This window comes from Anomalospiza imberbis, chromosome 11 (assembly GCF_031753505.1).
Source record: "Anomalospiza imberbis isolate Cuckoo-Finch-1a 21T00152 chromosome 11, ASM3175350v1, whole genome shotgun sequence".
In the NCBI taxonomy this organism is placed as follows: Eukaryota; Metazoa; Chordata; class Aves; order Passeriformes; family Viduidae; genus Anomalospiza; species Anomalospiza imberbis.
The window spans coordinates 18,305,288-18,320,035 of record NC_089691.1 but is presented as its reverse complement, the minus strand read 5'-3'; the positions used below and the strand labels follow the sequence as shown (position 1 = coordinate 18,320,035).

The following is a 14,748-nucleotide window of genomic DNA, read 5'->3' as shown; positions in this document are numbered from 1 at the left end:
TTTGCTCTGTTGCCTGCCAGTCTGTCCAGCAGTAGCTCAAGGGAGCTGCAGATGGGGCAGCCCTGGGGGAGCTCTGCACTCCCAGCACTGGGGCTTGGCACCCCCTGAGCTCCCCCTGGGGTCGGTCACCCCTGGGGTCTGCTCTGTACTGAGCTCCCTGGTGCTTTGGTCACTGTTTGAGATCTGCCTGAAACCATCACACACAAGAGATTGGAAGCTGCCTGACTGACGTCTGAGGCTTTCACAAGAACTTGTGTACAAGCCCCTTGAATTTCAGTCTAAAGATGTGGAACTGTTGGCTGCTTTTCCCCTTCTACTTAATCATAGTGCAAAATTTGCAGCAACCCTCAGAATATTTAGAAGAGAATTTGCTGATCTAAATGTGCTCTGGCACGAGGCACAAACAGCTGGAAAATGTGCCTTCCCCTGCAATATTTTAAGGATGTGTAGCATCATCAAGGGCTATTCACTGGAGCTGGCACTGTGAGCCTGTGCTGTGTGACAGAAAAGAAATATTCTGTCCCTACCTTTCAGTGGGTTGTGTCCCAAATAGGCAGTGGGCAGGTGACAGATCCCTTTCTCTTGTGACAGATGCTCTGCCCAACAGCTCAGCTCTGCCTTGGAAGGGCTGAGGGAGTAAATCCCTGCGATGGAAGCTGGCAGCAAGCATATTGGGAAACAGATGGTGCTGTGCTACAATTTTACCTGCTGTAAGGCCAGTGCATCACTTAGCAGTACAGAAGCAGGAAATGTATTCCTGTGGCTGCTGTGTTCTTGGTGGGGGGAAACATTATTTGATTTAACATTCAGCAGCAGGGAAAGGGGGAAAGTATGTTCAATGTAACTCTTTTTCTATTTTTTTTTAACTCCCCCAGGATTTGAAAATGTAGCACCAGCTAGATTTATTTTTGAACCCCAGAATTTATTTTCTCCTCCTGTGTGTTAGTTGTGTGCTGAAGGAGCTTGCTGTCTCTGTGCAGAAGGGACAGATATCCCCATGTCCCTGCCAAGGCCACTGGGTGCCTGGGGAGGGTGGGAAGGACAGGGCTGTGAAGGGGGGACAGTCCCCTCTATCTGTGCCCCTGAGGAGCAAATGTTGCTGTCTCTGCAGGCAGCCTATGGGACATTTGAGCCCCTTTCAGCCTTTAGCTGTGCTTTCTTTACCCTCCAAAACCCTAGTCCTGGAGTTGTTCCCACCCAAAAGCTACTGCCTGCCTTGAGGAACAGGTATATGGGGCAGGAGGGAACGAAAGTGGGTGTAGCAGGGTCCAGTCAGAAGGAGCTGAAAGTTCTCCTTCCTGATGGAACTGTAGGGAGAGGAGGACCAGGTGCTCTGGTTTCCCTGGGCTGGATGTCCCCTGTCCCCTTCCAGCCACGTGCACAGGATGGGAGTTGGGTTTCTGGGAAGCATCCTCCTGGACCAGCTGGGCAGGACAGAGCGACCTGCTCAAAGAGGCAGGCAAAGGGCCCTTTGTGCTACAGTTTGGCCCATTAATGTAAATGAGAACAGCAGACTTCTTTTAAAAAAAGTCAGTTTGATCTTCTGACCTCCGAAAGGGCCTAATATAAGCACCCCAGCTCTACTTCCAAGCATCCTCTTCCTGCTCCAAATGGCTTCCTTTGCCTGGCTAAGGTCTCATGTCCTCTACAAGGAGGAAAGGAAAAATACATTATGATTCTGCAGTCTTGGCAAGTGAGGAATCACACCCATGAAAACAAACACCCGTTAATTAGGACCATGAAAAGCTGATTGAATCACAGCTCTGATAATGGCAAGGGCAGTTTTCAAGTCTGCTTTACATCCCAAGGGGGCAGGAAGAGGGAAGCAATGGGATTTCTTCTTTTAGGAAGCCATTTTAGCCCCTCTTATCCATTAATTTAAAAATTGCTCTGCCAGCATGTACTACTCAGTTCTCAGTCTGCATTGTTTCCTTTGGAAGCAAGGGGGGAACTGAAGTTATTGCCTGGGATAATTGTTAACAAATGCAGAATTCTCATTTGTGCCCGTTATAGCAGGAATAACTTCTAAAGTGTATGGATGGTCTCAGATTGACCCCCATTGGGGAGTTCATGCTCTTGCAGGATGGCCAGGAGAGAGATTAGGAAACTGTGGGAGCCTGGCTGGGCTAAAGCCCCACTCTCAGCATGTCTGCTCTGCTTCCCTTTTTGCCAAGGTGACTGAGGGAAAAGTTAAAAAGAGCTAAAAACCAGAACAAAACACTGGATCCGAAGTATATTGAGTTTTAACAGCCTGTTTTATCAACAGCCCTTTGGCAAAATGGGAGAATGGGCTTTACCATTGCCTCCCCCCTTCTGTTCTCCCCAATAAACTCAAAAATGAGTGACTCTGAGCTGTGGGCTGAGGTAACGCTCCTGCCTCGGCACCCTCGTCCTCCCCTTCCACAAGTACTGGGATAAGGGGTTGCACAGTTTTTCCTGTGGAAGTGGCCATGGCCACCAGCTGTGGGGACAGATGTGCTGCCAAGGGGGGAGTTGCTGTGCCCCATGTGTCTGGTGGGGCTGTGAGAGCGGGGTGAGCTGTGGGTGAACCTCACCTGGCAGGACAGGGCTCTGTGCCCAGCACCTCACCCTGCTTCCCGCAGGGGCGAGGTCCTGCTGACCTCAACGGGCTGATTCAGCCCCCGTGGCCATCCCAGCTGTCCCCTCCACCTTTCCCTCCCTCTTCCTCTCTCATTGTTTGTGTTTCTGACATTTCCCAATGTCACTGCTCCCACCCTGCAGTATCTGACAGCGCTGCTGGCCTTTCTCTTGGGGATTTCTTCGTCAAAAGGGAGGGAGAATTGGATCAGGAATCATGGCTTTCAAAGGAGGCTTGCTCATCTTGAACGTGCAAAATGTGTTGTCTAAACTTGACCTATCTTGGTGAGAAGAACTTGGAATTTCTGTAGCATCAGTGCAGATTTCTTGTCCAACTCCTGGAAGCTCCAGGGCAAACACGAGGTGGCAACTGGGGGAGGACTGAGATGTGTGGTGGCTCCAGAAGGAACCTTGTGAAGCACAGAAGCAGTGTTCAGGTTTTTGGTGCAGATCTTGTGGGCCACAGCTACGTCAGCAGTAGATTCACAAACTGTATGAGTTCCTGGGGCTGGGTAGAAAAAAAAAAAAATTTTATATAAGTATATATTTAATATAATTTGGGTGGCTTGAATAGCTAATGACTGCAGAATGCCTGCTGGGGCTGAGAAGAGCAGAACAGCAGTGGCAGGAGGAGCTGCAGGAGGTGAAGAGTCCCCACTGGGCTCGGTGTGTTTGTTGGTGGGGCAGCATGTGGGGCTCCCAAGGCATGCCCGGCCTCTCCGTGAGCCTATTGAGGGCAGCTGGAGGCTTTCCACTGGTTTCAATGGGCTTTGGATCAAGCCCATGGCATGCTGCTTGTTTGTTTTGGATGCCTTCTGAGGATGAAAGCATCCCTTCAATGGCTGCTCTTTCTCCTTCTCCCTTGGATCTGCTGCTCCTTGCACCCCCACAGCCACGAAGTGACCCCTCTTTGGGAAAATGCCCTGAGCTGCTCAACTTGTTTCCTTCTCCACAGCCACATTCAGCCACCCTGAAACCGGGCTCACCTTCAACAGATGCTTTACACCAGAGCTCATCTGGTCTAACAACACGACATCCCAACCTGCCTCCTTTCAAATTTTAGATTGTTATTGCCCATTTATTTGCCCAAAGCTGGCAAATGAGCACTTTACAGGTACTTTGTTAATAAAATGAGGCACTAATTGTTGTAGCAACAGACATTGTGAAATGTTGTTTTTGTGTTTCCTAGCTCTGGAAGTGCAATTGCAGCAGACCTGTGTTCACAGAAAACATCAGTCCATAGCACCAAAAGTGCTGGCAATTTATTATATAGACTTAGAGTGCCAATTTATTTTTGCCTCTTCTATTAACAAGTGCTCTCTCTTTCCACTGGTTGGTGATTCTTTCCTAGCTGGGAAAATGCACAGCTCTGCCTCGAAAGGCTCTGAACTGACCTCACCTATAGCAGGTGCAACAAGATCTGTTGTCTTCAGGTTGTGCAGGATCAAATCCCCGATAAAAATGTCCACAGGACCATTCTCTTGGGCATGCTGGAGTGGTGGGGCTGGGGCCTGGGCCTGGGGGAGGTGAAGTGAGTGCTGGTGGCCCTGGGAGAGCATCAGCTGCTCTGCTGTGCTGCTGCCCTCATCCCTGCCAGCCTCTGCCAGCCAGCAGCTGTGGGGATGGGTTACTTTAAACAAGGATTTTGATGGAATGCTTGTAGCAGTGTTGGTGCTCTGCTGTGCCAAATGCTGAATGGACACAGAAGTGAATCCTGCTCTGCTGGGTTTGGAACTAGGGATAGGGAGAAGAAGCACAAAGGCATCAAAGATGTCTTGGTTCATTTTGATGGAGTGCAGTGATCTGAACTCTGACATCTGAGCAGGAATGTAGGGATGGGTAAGTCCTTTCCTAGGTACACCTTCCTGGGCTAGGCATGACCCATAAAGTCTAATCAAGGGCAGAGCATTGCTCTGAGTCATGATTTTTCTGGAGGCTACAGCATCCTGAGTTACTCATCCTAAGAGAATGGATGCACTGAGGATATAATTATAAGAGTTAGATATCACATATTCTCACTCTTTAAAAGATTCTTGCCAGGAAACTGGTAGGTTTGGGTTCTTATTTTTGTCTCTGTGTCCATATATATAATGCAACATGCTGAAACTTTACTATCTCATTTATGCTTCCTCTTACAGAGCTGTAGATCTTTGCCCGGTATTTAGGTTATGTACTAATTCTGCCCCATTTGCCACAGATTAATGAGGCTATAAAATAATCATAAAGTGGAGCGGCCGTGGTTTTCCACGCTCCTCACGTAATTCTATCTACTGTGAAATACTTCATCCACAAATAATTACCTGGCTTCTCCAAGATCCCTTTAATACTCCTTGGCGACTCAAAATGAAGGAGACGCTGCCCCATTTTTGTCTGGGACATTAGCAGGGCAAGGACAGCATCCATGGTGGTGCCTGAGGGGAGCTGGGCAGGTGTGGCACCTGCCAGGGAGCACGGTGGCCACCTGAGTGACCAGAGCTCGGGAGGAAACACTCCTGCAGCCAGGGGAGTGTGGGACAAACCAGTGAGGCTGGATGTGTCACCTGCCTGGATCCCTTTGGTCCTCCAGACTGTGAACCTGCCACGTCTCTGGTAAGACCCTGAAGCACTTCATGGCTCCAGTGAGGCGATGGGCAGGAGGAGTGTCCAGCCACAGAGAAGGATCTGGCACTGCTCCAGCTGCTGGGAAGCTGCTGCAGCAGGTCTGGGTGGGAGGTGAAGGGACCGGACTGACTCACCTGAATAATGGGGCACAGGAGGTAGAAATTTTGTCAGCATGGTGTGTGAGTGCACAGAAGATGTTACAGTTTTGCCTCCAAAACGAGGATGTTGAAAGTATTTCGTACACTTTATTACTCCCCACTGCCAGCTTGGGGCAGGTAGAGGTACAAGACCTCTGAGATTGGAGATGCAGAGGGTGTTTGTCTCTTTCTATAATTTATTTTCATGGGGTGTGATAGCTGCTTGCCCTTTGCTCTGCAGGGTCTCAGTCCCTCTTTGGAGGCTCCTGTCCCCTCTCAGGCTTGGGGACCATCTCTGAGGGCTGGTATTGGGGTAGGAGGCACAGCACAGCCTGCATGGGAATGAGTGTGACCTCTTACTGGGCTAGCACCTGGTTAGGAAGCAGTGAGGTGAAATCAGCACCTTCAGGTAGGTGAAATCAGCAGCTTGGAGAGAAACTGCAAAGGCAGCCACAGTGTCTCCCCCCTGTGCTGTCACTTCCCATGGATGCTTCCCAGAAGGACAGCCCTGAGCTGGGGGTGGGGGTGTCCTCCCTCTCACTGGGGGCTGCTGGGGCTGAATCATTTCCTCTGGCAGCTCTGTCTCAGGGAGGCTCTGGGTGAAGCCCTCTCTGTTGGTGGTGCCAATCTCTGCAGCTCTGAGGATGCTCCACGTTTCCACCCTGTGCCATTTGATCTCTCGTTTCCTCCAGATGTGACCTGGGAGTAGAACCAAGAGCAGGATGGTTTCCCATGTCACTGGTGATGACTCTCCCCTCCTGAAGGAGCTTTCCTTCAGGAGGAAGCCCTTCCCACAAAGCAGAGAACAAGAGGGTTGTTTTCCAGGGTCCTGCCCCGTCCTGGAGCAGGGAAGGCAGTGTCACATCCTGACCTGCTGTGCTGTGTCCCTGGGCAGGTCTCTGTGCCCAGAGAGATGCAGACAGTGGTGCTGGTGACTGGGTAGATGTCAGCCTTCCTGCTGGTCCCCATCCTGCTCTGCTAGCCATCACCCTTGAGAAGGGACATAAACCTGTATTTAGAAAGCATTCACAGGCTCTGTTGTGTGTGATTAGAGACAAATCCTTTTTCAGCTGGAGATCAAACTCTTTTCTCCTATTTCCTCATCCTTCTTTCCCCACAGGACTGGTGTTTCTCCCTACTAGGTATCTTTTCAGTGCAAACTGACTTTGAGGCTGTGAAGTTCTCCCGCCTTAGAAATACATGTTTATACAAATTTAAATACAATTTGTATGTAGGTATGTGTTAGCAGTGACCTGCATTAGAAGTCCTGCTCCCTGCTGCCAGATGTCACGTAGCCTCCTTGAGCATCCCCACCTGATTGTGTGTTTGGACACGTGAGGTTTCACTGAAGCCAGTGGAGCTGTGCTAAATTACAGCCCTGCTGCACTGGCCACAGGGTACTGGAGGAACTAGGTTTGTCTTCTGAAATCTGGGCGATGTTGTTCTGATGGTGATAGCGTGGTAGTGCAAAATGATAAACCCTGACTCGTGAAACTGGAGCATCTGCTACTTGTTTTGAACCTGACCTGATTTTGTAGTTCTGGGTATGGCAGGTATGAAATTTGCTGTTTGAGGAATCAGACAGCAGCTGCTTAATCATTTATAAAGTTAAAAGACTGTGGCACTTCATTTCTGATGTGAAGTGCTAATTAGTTTACTATGGAATCCAGACTGCAGGAAATTCGTGTTTCTGGCACAGTGGCTGTTCATCTTTAAAAATGTGTTCATCACGGTGTTATGTTTATATTATTAGTGTAGAGCAATATAGTACAGCCCAGGCTCTGTGAGAGGAGGGGAAACATCAGCACCTCATTTAGAAATACGCAAGGCTGCTGTTAAATAAGCTTATTAGAGGCTATATATACTTATATAAAAATAAAATTTTAGAGGCTGTGCCTCATCCAGAAAGGAGAGCATTAGGTATCAACCTCCCTTTGGAGCTGTGGATCGTTTTGGGTGTAGTTCTGGCTTTCAGCTACATCAGGCACTTGACATAGGTGCAGTTCATTGGGCAAAAGCTGGGAATTGAAATTCCTGGTGTAGAACCTGATAAATAAACAGCTGCACTGGATGCTGTTGTTAGCGTTAAAGGAGAGTAGCATGACCCTTTCATTCTTTCTAAATTAAAGTTTGATAATGTGAATGGCAGTAAATAAATCTTCATGGAAGTGTAGACTTAATTTCTGACAGGTCCCCAGATTTGTGCTATATGAAGGATTAAGTACGTTAGTTAGAGGCACATTATGATTAATTCCTTTTGATAATCTCAAAGAACCAAATTGGTTTGCATACACTTTTACCCGAAGTTGAGTCTTGCATCAGAACCTCTCAATCAGGGCAGGTTGGATTACAGATTTATCCTGTGCACTGGTGCTGCTGCTTAAGCATCTTATGTACTGGGAGGTTAGAACATCAAAGAGAGGGTGCCCAATGTCTGCATTTCCCTTTATATATAAGTAGGTAATTAAGGGCCAGAGTGTAGCAAAACCGATTTTTGAAAAGTCACTTCATCTTTATTTGGGGTTAATTGCATTAATGCTCACAGCTTGACATGCTTGGTTCGTGACAGGAATTTAAAAAATAAAGTTGTAGGGGATATGCAGCCTTCAGCATTGTCTGAAAGTCCTAATTCCCAAGTAATCCTGTTGTTCATGCTCATGAAACTGCCTACAAAACAGCACCTTTGAGCTGTTCTTAAGTTTATTTTTAAAAGCAGTGAAATTGTGTGCTGTTGGCTTCTAATTTGAGCAAAATGGGAAGATTTTTATGCAGAGATTTGTACAGAAAGGAGAAACACGTCTGTGTGAAGCAGGATGAACTGGGACTGCAGCTGGTTCCTGGTGGGAATGCAGAGGACAAGGAGGTTTTTGGGTTCTAGCACGGACCTCAGCGATGCTTCTCATTGCCCTGAGCCCACCCAGGGGGTCAGGGCTTGAGGGTTGGAGCCCTTGCAGTTGAGGTAACAGCAGATGTCAATAGTGGTGTGTGCCATGAAACAGAATTGTCTCTCATAACTTTGTGAGGGCTCTTTGTGGGTTTATTTTTTGTGTTCCCTGAACTTTACTGCTCGCTCTACAGAATGTTACAAATGTTGGCTGCAATCAGGTGTAATCAATATGAGTGCAGATTATGGATTAGAGCATGTTTTAAAGCTCTGGTCAGGACAGACATCTGCGAGCCTGCAGAATTAGACATTTTATGCATCTGCACAATAACTCACCTTTTTTTGTGGAAGGTTCAGAGACTGAAAATGATCAAAGCTTTAATTTCATTTGCTATCACCAGGGACTTTGTGTGTGTGTGTGTCCTTGCCTGTATGCCTAATCAAAAGTCCTATCTAGGAGCAATACTGCATTGTAGATTTAAAAGCAGATTGATGCTCTTGTCCTCTGGCCTCACAGGCAGATGAATTCTTTATTCATGTGAACTTCATATGAGCAACTTTGAAAAAAGGAGCAGCAATTCAGCTAAGCCTCGTTCCATTAATTTTGGCATAGAAGATAACATGCAAGGAAGCCTGAGAATCCACTTGGGATCATCTTTTCCTATTATGTTGGTAGCAAACCTTTGTTCTTTTTATTACTCATTATTCTGGATCTGCAGTCAATAATGTGAGGAGAAGCATGAGTCTGCCACACATCAAGTTTTCTATTGCCTTTCAAAGTGACATTCTCCTTAGATCACTGTTGTGTAGGCTTATTCCTTATCAGCAATGAATGCTGTGTTGTTCATATGACTGCACATCAAACAGATCTGCAGTAGCTGTCTCTTGTGCTCCCCTGACAGTGGTACACATATCTACAAAGACATTTTCTGAGAGCTCTCTTCCCCTCCTTCTCCTCACAGAATAGAAATCTGGATGGTACAGCCTTTGGAAACCACCTGGGTATTTATCCTGCTGGCTTTCCCTTGCTGAATTTTGTTTTCTGTTCTGACTCTAAGGAGCCTGGGTATTATTTAGGTATTTCAAACTAACCCACATGCAGTCAGGTTCTTAGAGTGGAAGTCAATAAAAGACTAAGACTGATCTGAATGGATAATTCATCAGCTGCATATAACTCCACCAAAATGATCCTAAATTGCATTTAGCTGCTCTTTGCATCACAAACTTCCTTTGCTCTTTTTATTTCTGTTTGTGTTTAACACTATCCAGGTTCAAGGGACAGTGCACTCCTGTACTTGGGTCAGCTGGGAAGGTGAACTCCAGATGGGACTTAACTCTTACTTGTTCTATCACCTAGGGATAAAAAGATGGGTGAAGTTTCTGTTTGTGAGACTGAAGTCCATGCGCCCTGAATCAGGGTGGAGACAAGGTTCTTGCCTTGCTCCAGCCTACCCATGGAGCTGTAACTTTGCTGTAGGAACATAAAGCCTGGACAAAATGATGGAGATATTGATGGGAAAAGCAGCTGGGAACACTGAGGAGGGAAGGCCTGAGTACCTCTGGCTCTGCCTTCTGAGATGGAGCATCAGAGGCCATTGCTCAGGCTCACAGGAGCTTGTGAAAGATAAAGAATAACTGTGCAGAACGTGTAAGTTAAGTGTAAAGATACCGTGGATCATAGAACAATTGAAAAAAAAAACAAACATACGAACAAACCCAAAACCAAAAAAACCTAGCACAAATCTGCTCTGCTCTGTTAAAAGGGAAAATCATCATCCTTATTTTTCAATCTATTTAGGTAATGGGGAAAAACAGGCAAAACAAAAAAGCACTGAGGGCAGCAGGCACAGCAGAAAACCACATAAACTTTTCCTAGTGGGTTGGTTGGATTTTCCTGGCACAGGACAGTTCCCTGCACTGTTTCTTTAGCTACAAGGGTCCTTTTCTTTTCTTTCAGAAATGGCACTTGAAAACTGGATTTTTTTTTATCTCTGTGTTTAAATTTGGCTATGACTTGACTGCAGTGAATGGATGCCATTGGAGATTTTCCTGGCTGATTCCTCTCCAAAGCAGTGTTCTGTGAGGGAATGGCAATTCCCTGCTGCCAAGCCTGGCACTGGTACTGGCTCAGGTTATTGGAATAGCCCCATGGATATTTGTCACCACTCTCTCCAGTGGAAGAGGGAAACGTTTTCTATTTGGTACCTGCGGATTGCTGTCAAAGTCCTCTAAACACAGTGGTGGGCAGCACTGGAGGAGGAGGAGGAGGAAGATTTTTTTGTGGCTGCAGGCTCTAAGTAATTCCAGGGGATGATAAAACCCTTGGAGTGGGAATATGGATGCCAGATTTCAATGTAGAGCCCAAATCTTTGCTTACCTCTTGTTGCAAGAAGCCTTTGCTTGGGCTCACTTTGTAGCAGCTTCTTACCCATTTGAAATACGGTCGTTGTTTTCCCCATGTGAAAACAAGACTTGGAGCGACCAAAACCCCCTGGCAACAGCACAGCCAAGGGATACCAGCACCAAGAGGACCAGGGCTGCTTTCAGTCTGTTATGCATGAAGGAGAAGAGGGAGATCTTGGAGACACCGGTCCAAAGCCTGTCTCAAACAGGCAGGCAGTCATCTGTCTGCAGAATTACATCACCCAGCTGCCACAGCGGCGCTCACGGCGTGCGAGCTCCTGCAGTTCGGAGCAGGTTGATTACTAAGGAATGAAGGGGGGTTTGTGAATGCTTCCACTGTGCTGTGGGCACGCAGGTGTCTTCCTCCTGTGAGGACACTTGGGACGGGCAGGCAGTGCCCTTGGGGAAGCTTGGTGGGATTTAGCTCTCGCACCCAGGCTGTTCCTGTCCCTTTCCATTCATTGCACTGCACAAGAGTTTACCCTTACAGGTCAGCCTTGCTGATGATTTTAGCCAAAAATCTGCTCCTTGAATAGTTTCTTCAACAAGATGCTGATGGTAGCACGCAGCTTCTGTCCCAAAAAGCTTAGAAAGTGTCAAATCCTCTGAGGAGGGGGTTTTAAAAAAGATTAATCACCCTTTGTCTTCCACCCTCCCTTAGCTTGTAATAGGGAAGAGCTCAAATGGAAGGTTCGGCTTGGGAGTTTTAACACTTTAGGCCCCAGAAGGGCAGGGTGCTGTTTAATTTTAAACTGTCTCGAGGCAAGGCTGGAGTCTCTTGTGGGTTATTATTGCAGTGTTTATTTGCTGCGGGCTGTTGTGAAGAGCTCGGCTACAATGCCCAGCTTTGTTTTTCTCATGCAGCAAGTGCTGTGTTAATGGAGTTAGTTTAAGAGTAGAGTTTAATCATCTCTTAAGCACGTTTTGGGTGTTTTACCCATATGATGCAACAACCAAGGGGGAAGTGTTGAACAGAGGGATGGCTCTGTGCTGTCGGTATTTGCCACAAGTAGAGGTGGAAGAGAAGTTAGTGCATCTCTTGTACTGCCAGGCACTGGCACAAGTTGTGCTCAAAGCCAGGTGGGATGGGGCTCCGAGTAACCTGGTCTAGTGGAAGGTGTCCCTGCCCATAGCAGGGGGTTTGGGACAATATGAACTTTAAGGTCTCTTCCAAGCTATTCTATTTCTGAAGGACTGATTCGCCACCCTCCCCTCCTACCCCCCCGGCTTTCCTCCACTTGCTGGTTCCCAGAAGTGCCTTTTTCAAGTAAGATTTCTACTGTATAATTTGAGCACGGGCTCAGCCGCGAGAAAACGATGACAGCTTTGTTCCCTGTATAGCGGATGATGAGGTGTTGGAGGCAGATAGCTCGCGATTCGTGTGTGCAGCGCCTGCCCAGCTCACTGAAGCAGCGCTGAGCGAGCGCCTTCCTCTCCTTCTGCAGCATCTAAATGGGCTTGTCGTCAGGGCGTATGGCAAAAGGGTTAACGTTTAATTAGAAAACATAGTGGTAGCTAGTGGAGCTTAACAGAGCTTTATATAAGCTGCTGAGGACAAGGCTGCTGTGTGAGCTGCTGGTAGGGCTGAGCTACTGCAGCCGCTGGCTGGGCGTCAGGAGCCGGGGCATGCCTGGGAATCTGCCCAGGAAGCGCCGTGAAAGAGGAGTTTGTTTTAAGGCTTGACCCTGGCTCTGTGCGGCAGCCCTGCCCGCCGCCCGCCGAATAAAGCCGGGCAGCCTCATGCCAGGCGTCTGAGCGCGGCAGCGACAGCAGCCAGCGGCAGCCAGCGGGGCCGGGGGGTTTGTGGTGCCAGCGGAGCGGCTCATGGCTTCGGTGTTCATGTGCGGGGTGGAGGACCTGCTGTTCAGCGGCAGCCGCTTCGTGTGGACGGTGACGGTGGCAGCGCTGCGGCGGTGGTACGCGGCCCGGCTGCGGGCGTGCCGGCAGGCGCTGCGAGCCTGGTGTGGCCTCCGCGATGTCTACCAGGTAAAAAAACCCAGCTCAGCGTCCCGGCTTTTCCTCGCAGCGGCATCCCGGTACCTGCCCCGGGGTGTGTGCTCTCTCCGGGCTGGTTCCCCCGTGCGAGGTGGCTGCGATGGGGTGAAGAGTGACGAGGCAGCGCTGGGAAGGTGCTCAGAGGATCCTGGACTGGCTCTGAGCTGGTCCCGGTATTGCTTTCAAAGTGCCGGCTCTGTGCCTGCATTCAGGGTTTGGGGGAGATGTTTGCTGTGCCAAGTATGTTTTATCAGTCAGTCAATCTACAAGTGTTTAGGCAGCCAGCTGCCCCCCATATAACACCCCCTGGGAGCCCCTCTTGCTGCTGTCACCATCCTCGCCCTTGGGATCTGGAGCTCCAGGGGCTGCTGTCTCTGCACTCAGAGCAAGATGAGCCCATGGGAGAGACTGGCCGTGGCTTTTTCTGTTGTATTTGTGTCACTGAATAGTGGCAGCTTGTTGCATGGCAGAGGGATTGCTGCTTGGGAGGGATGCAGTGGGTCCTGGAATGGCACTTGGGGGGCTCTCCTAAAACACAGCCCTGTACTCGCAGTCATTGTGGTATCCAGTTGCAGCGAGGGTGGTGTCACTCATTCTCGAGTCTGTTTTTGCTGGCAGTTATTTATTTCTGTGTGTATGGGTTTCTGTCTTGCTTGTGAACTTGTGCTGTGTGCCTGCTCTCAGCCTCGCTGTGTGCTTTTGCTACATCAGGGTGAATGTTTCAAAGCAGCTTCTCCCCTCTCTCAGGTGTGTTGCAATACAGAGAATGACAGAGCTCGTAGCAAACACCTCTCCAGAGCCACCAGGATGCAGCCTCCATGGGAAAGTCATGCTAGGAGGACAGCTGTGCCTGTTTAATCCTAAAGTGATCTGTTGGTATTTAGCTTTAGGGTAGGCTCAGGAGTGGAAGAGCAGCTTTACAGTGGTAGATGTACCAGTGCTTGAATGTGTCCCGGGCAGATGATGTATGGAAACACTGCATGATGTGTCTGACACAGGTGTCACTGTGGATATGGATCATGGCTAGTTAGGGAATGCAGGAGTAAAGGCATCATTGCTCTTCCTTTGCCCACCTTTACTCACCTGTAGGGATGTGCTGGGATGCAGCCCTGACTCTCTTCTTCCTCTCTAAGTAAAATCCAGCTACACCTGTACTGTGTGGGTGTTATTTTCAGGGTCCATTCACATAAAGAGCATGCAGCTTAGACTACTTTCCCTCTCCACTGCATCCCCATGGAGGTAAAACCCCATCCCTCCAGGGCTGCAATAAAGACTCGGTGAGGACCAGCTCAGAAAAGAGCTGTATTCAGCCTGTTCAGCTGCCATACTCTGATGGCTGGCTTGAGGTGAAAAGAGATTTTTTCCATATAAAGTGTAGCTGTATCTCTGCCCAAGCTTACTGTGTCCTAGTGGTTGCTTTGTCTTTTCTTTTTGAAAAGCATCACTGACATATGCCTGTGTCTCAAAGTGGGCATGTGAAAGTGGGTGAAAAAGAGAAGACTGGTCCTCTCTCATCCTACCCGGCAGACCTTAAGCCAAGGAAGTGGACAGGGAGTGCCCCTTCCTCTCTGCCTACAACTTGTCCTGTGGGGGACATGCAGGGACCTGTTGCTCCCCACTTGCTGCTCTGAGAGTCTTCCCTGGGAGGTGAAACCTGGCAGGAGCAAAGCAGCTCTCACATTTTAACATCAGGAATTTGCTAGTGGTAATTTGGGGTGTATTAAAGTGAGATGGCTGAAGGAATGCCCTGCAGCTCTTCCTTGTTGGGTTGTGTAACACTTTGCTTTTTGTGCTGAAGTCTTGGCTCTCAGCTGCTCAAACCTCTGGCTGTGTCCAGTGAGTGCAGGACTGAGCACACAGCACTAAATGTCACCCAACTGCTCAGATACCAGAGTCCTGCAAGAGCCTGAATCAAATTTGTTGTCTTAATTTTTTAAGTACTTCAAGCTATGGAAACGGCTAGAGACAGGGGCTGGGTGACCCTTGCAAACAGGGAGGAACTCTGGGCCACCCTGGGTTACATTTCTATACCTCAGGCTCAGTGGAGCAGCACAGGAGCAACAGAAGCAGTGCAGAGCACTCCATGGGGTTGTTTCTCTGAGGAAGTGGATATTGCAGTGTCTGTGGGAC

General features: G+C 48.6%; 1 protein-coding gene across 4 annotated transcripts in view; it reads left to right on the top strand.

Moving 5' to 3' along the window:
* FRMD4B (FERM domain containing 4B) overlaps positions 1-14,748 on the top strand; it is a 132,157-nt gene that overhangs the window by 41,438 nt on the left and 75,971 nt on the right. The window contains exon 1 of one of the 4 annotated variants that reach the window (XM_068202223.1): positions 12,442-12,609. The exons of the other annotated variants lie outside the window; for them this stretch is intronic. Within the exon in view, the coding sequence (XP_068058324.1) occupies positions 12,448-12,609 (162 nt within the window). The 5' untranslated portion in view covers positions 12,442-12,447. Of the gene's footprint in view, positions 1-12,441; positions 12,610-14,748 lie in introns of those variants that run through there. 4 annotated transcript variants of the gene reach the window in all.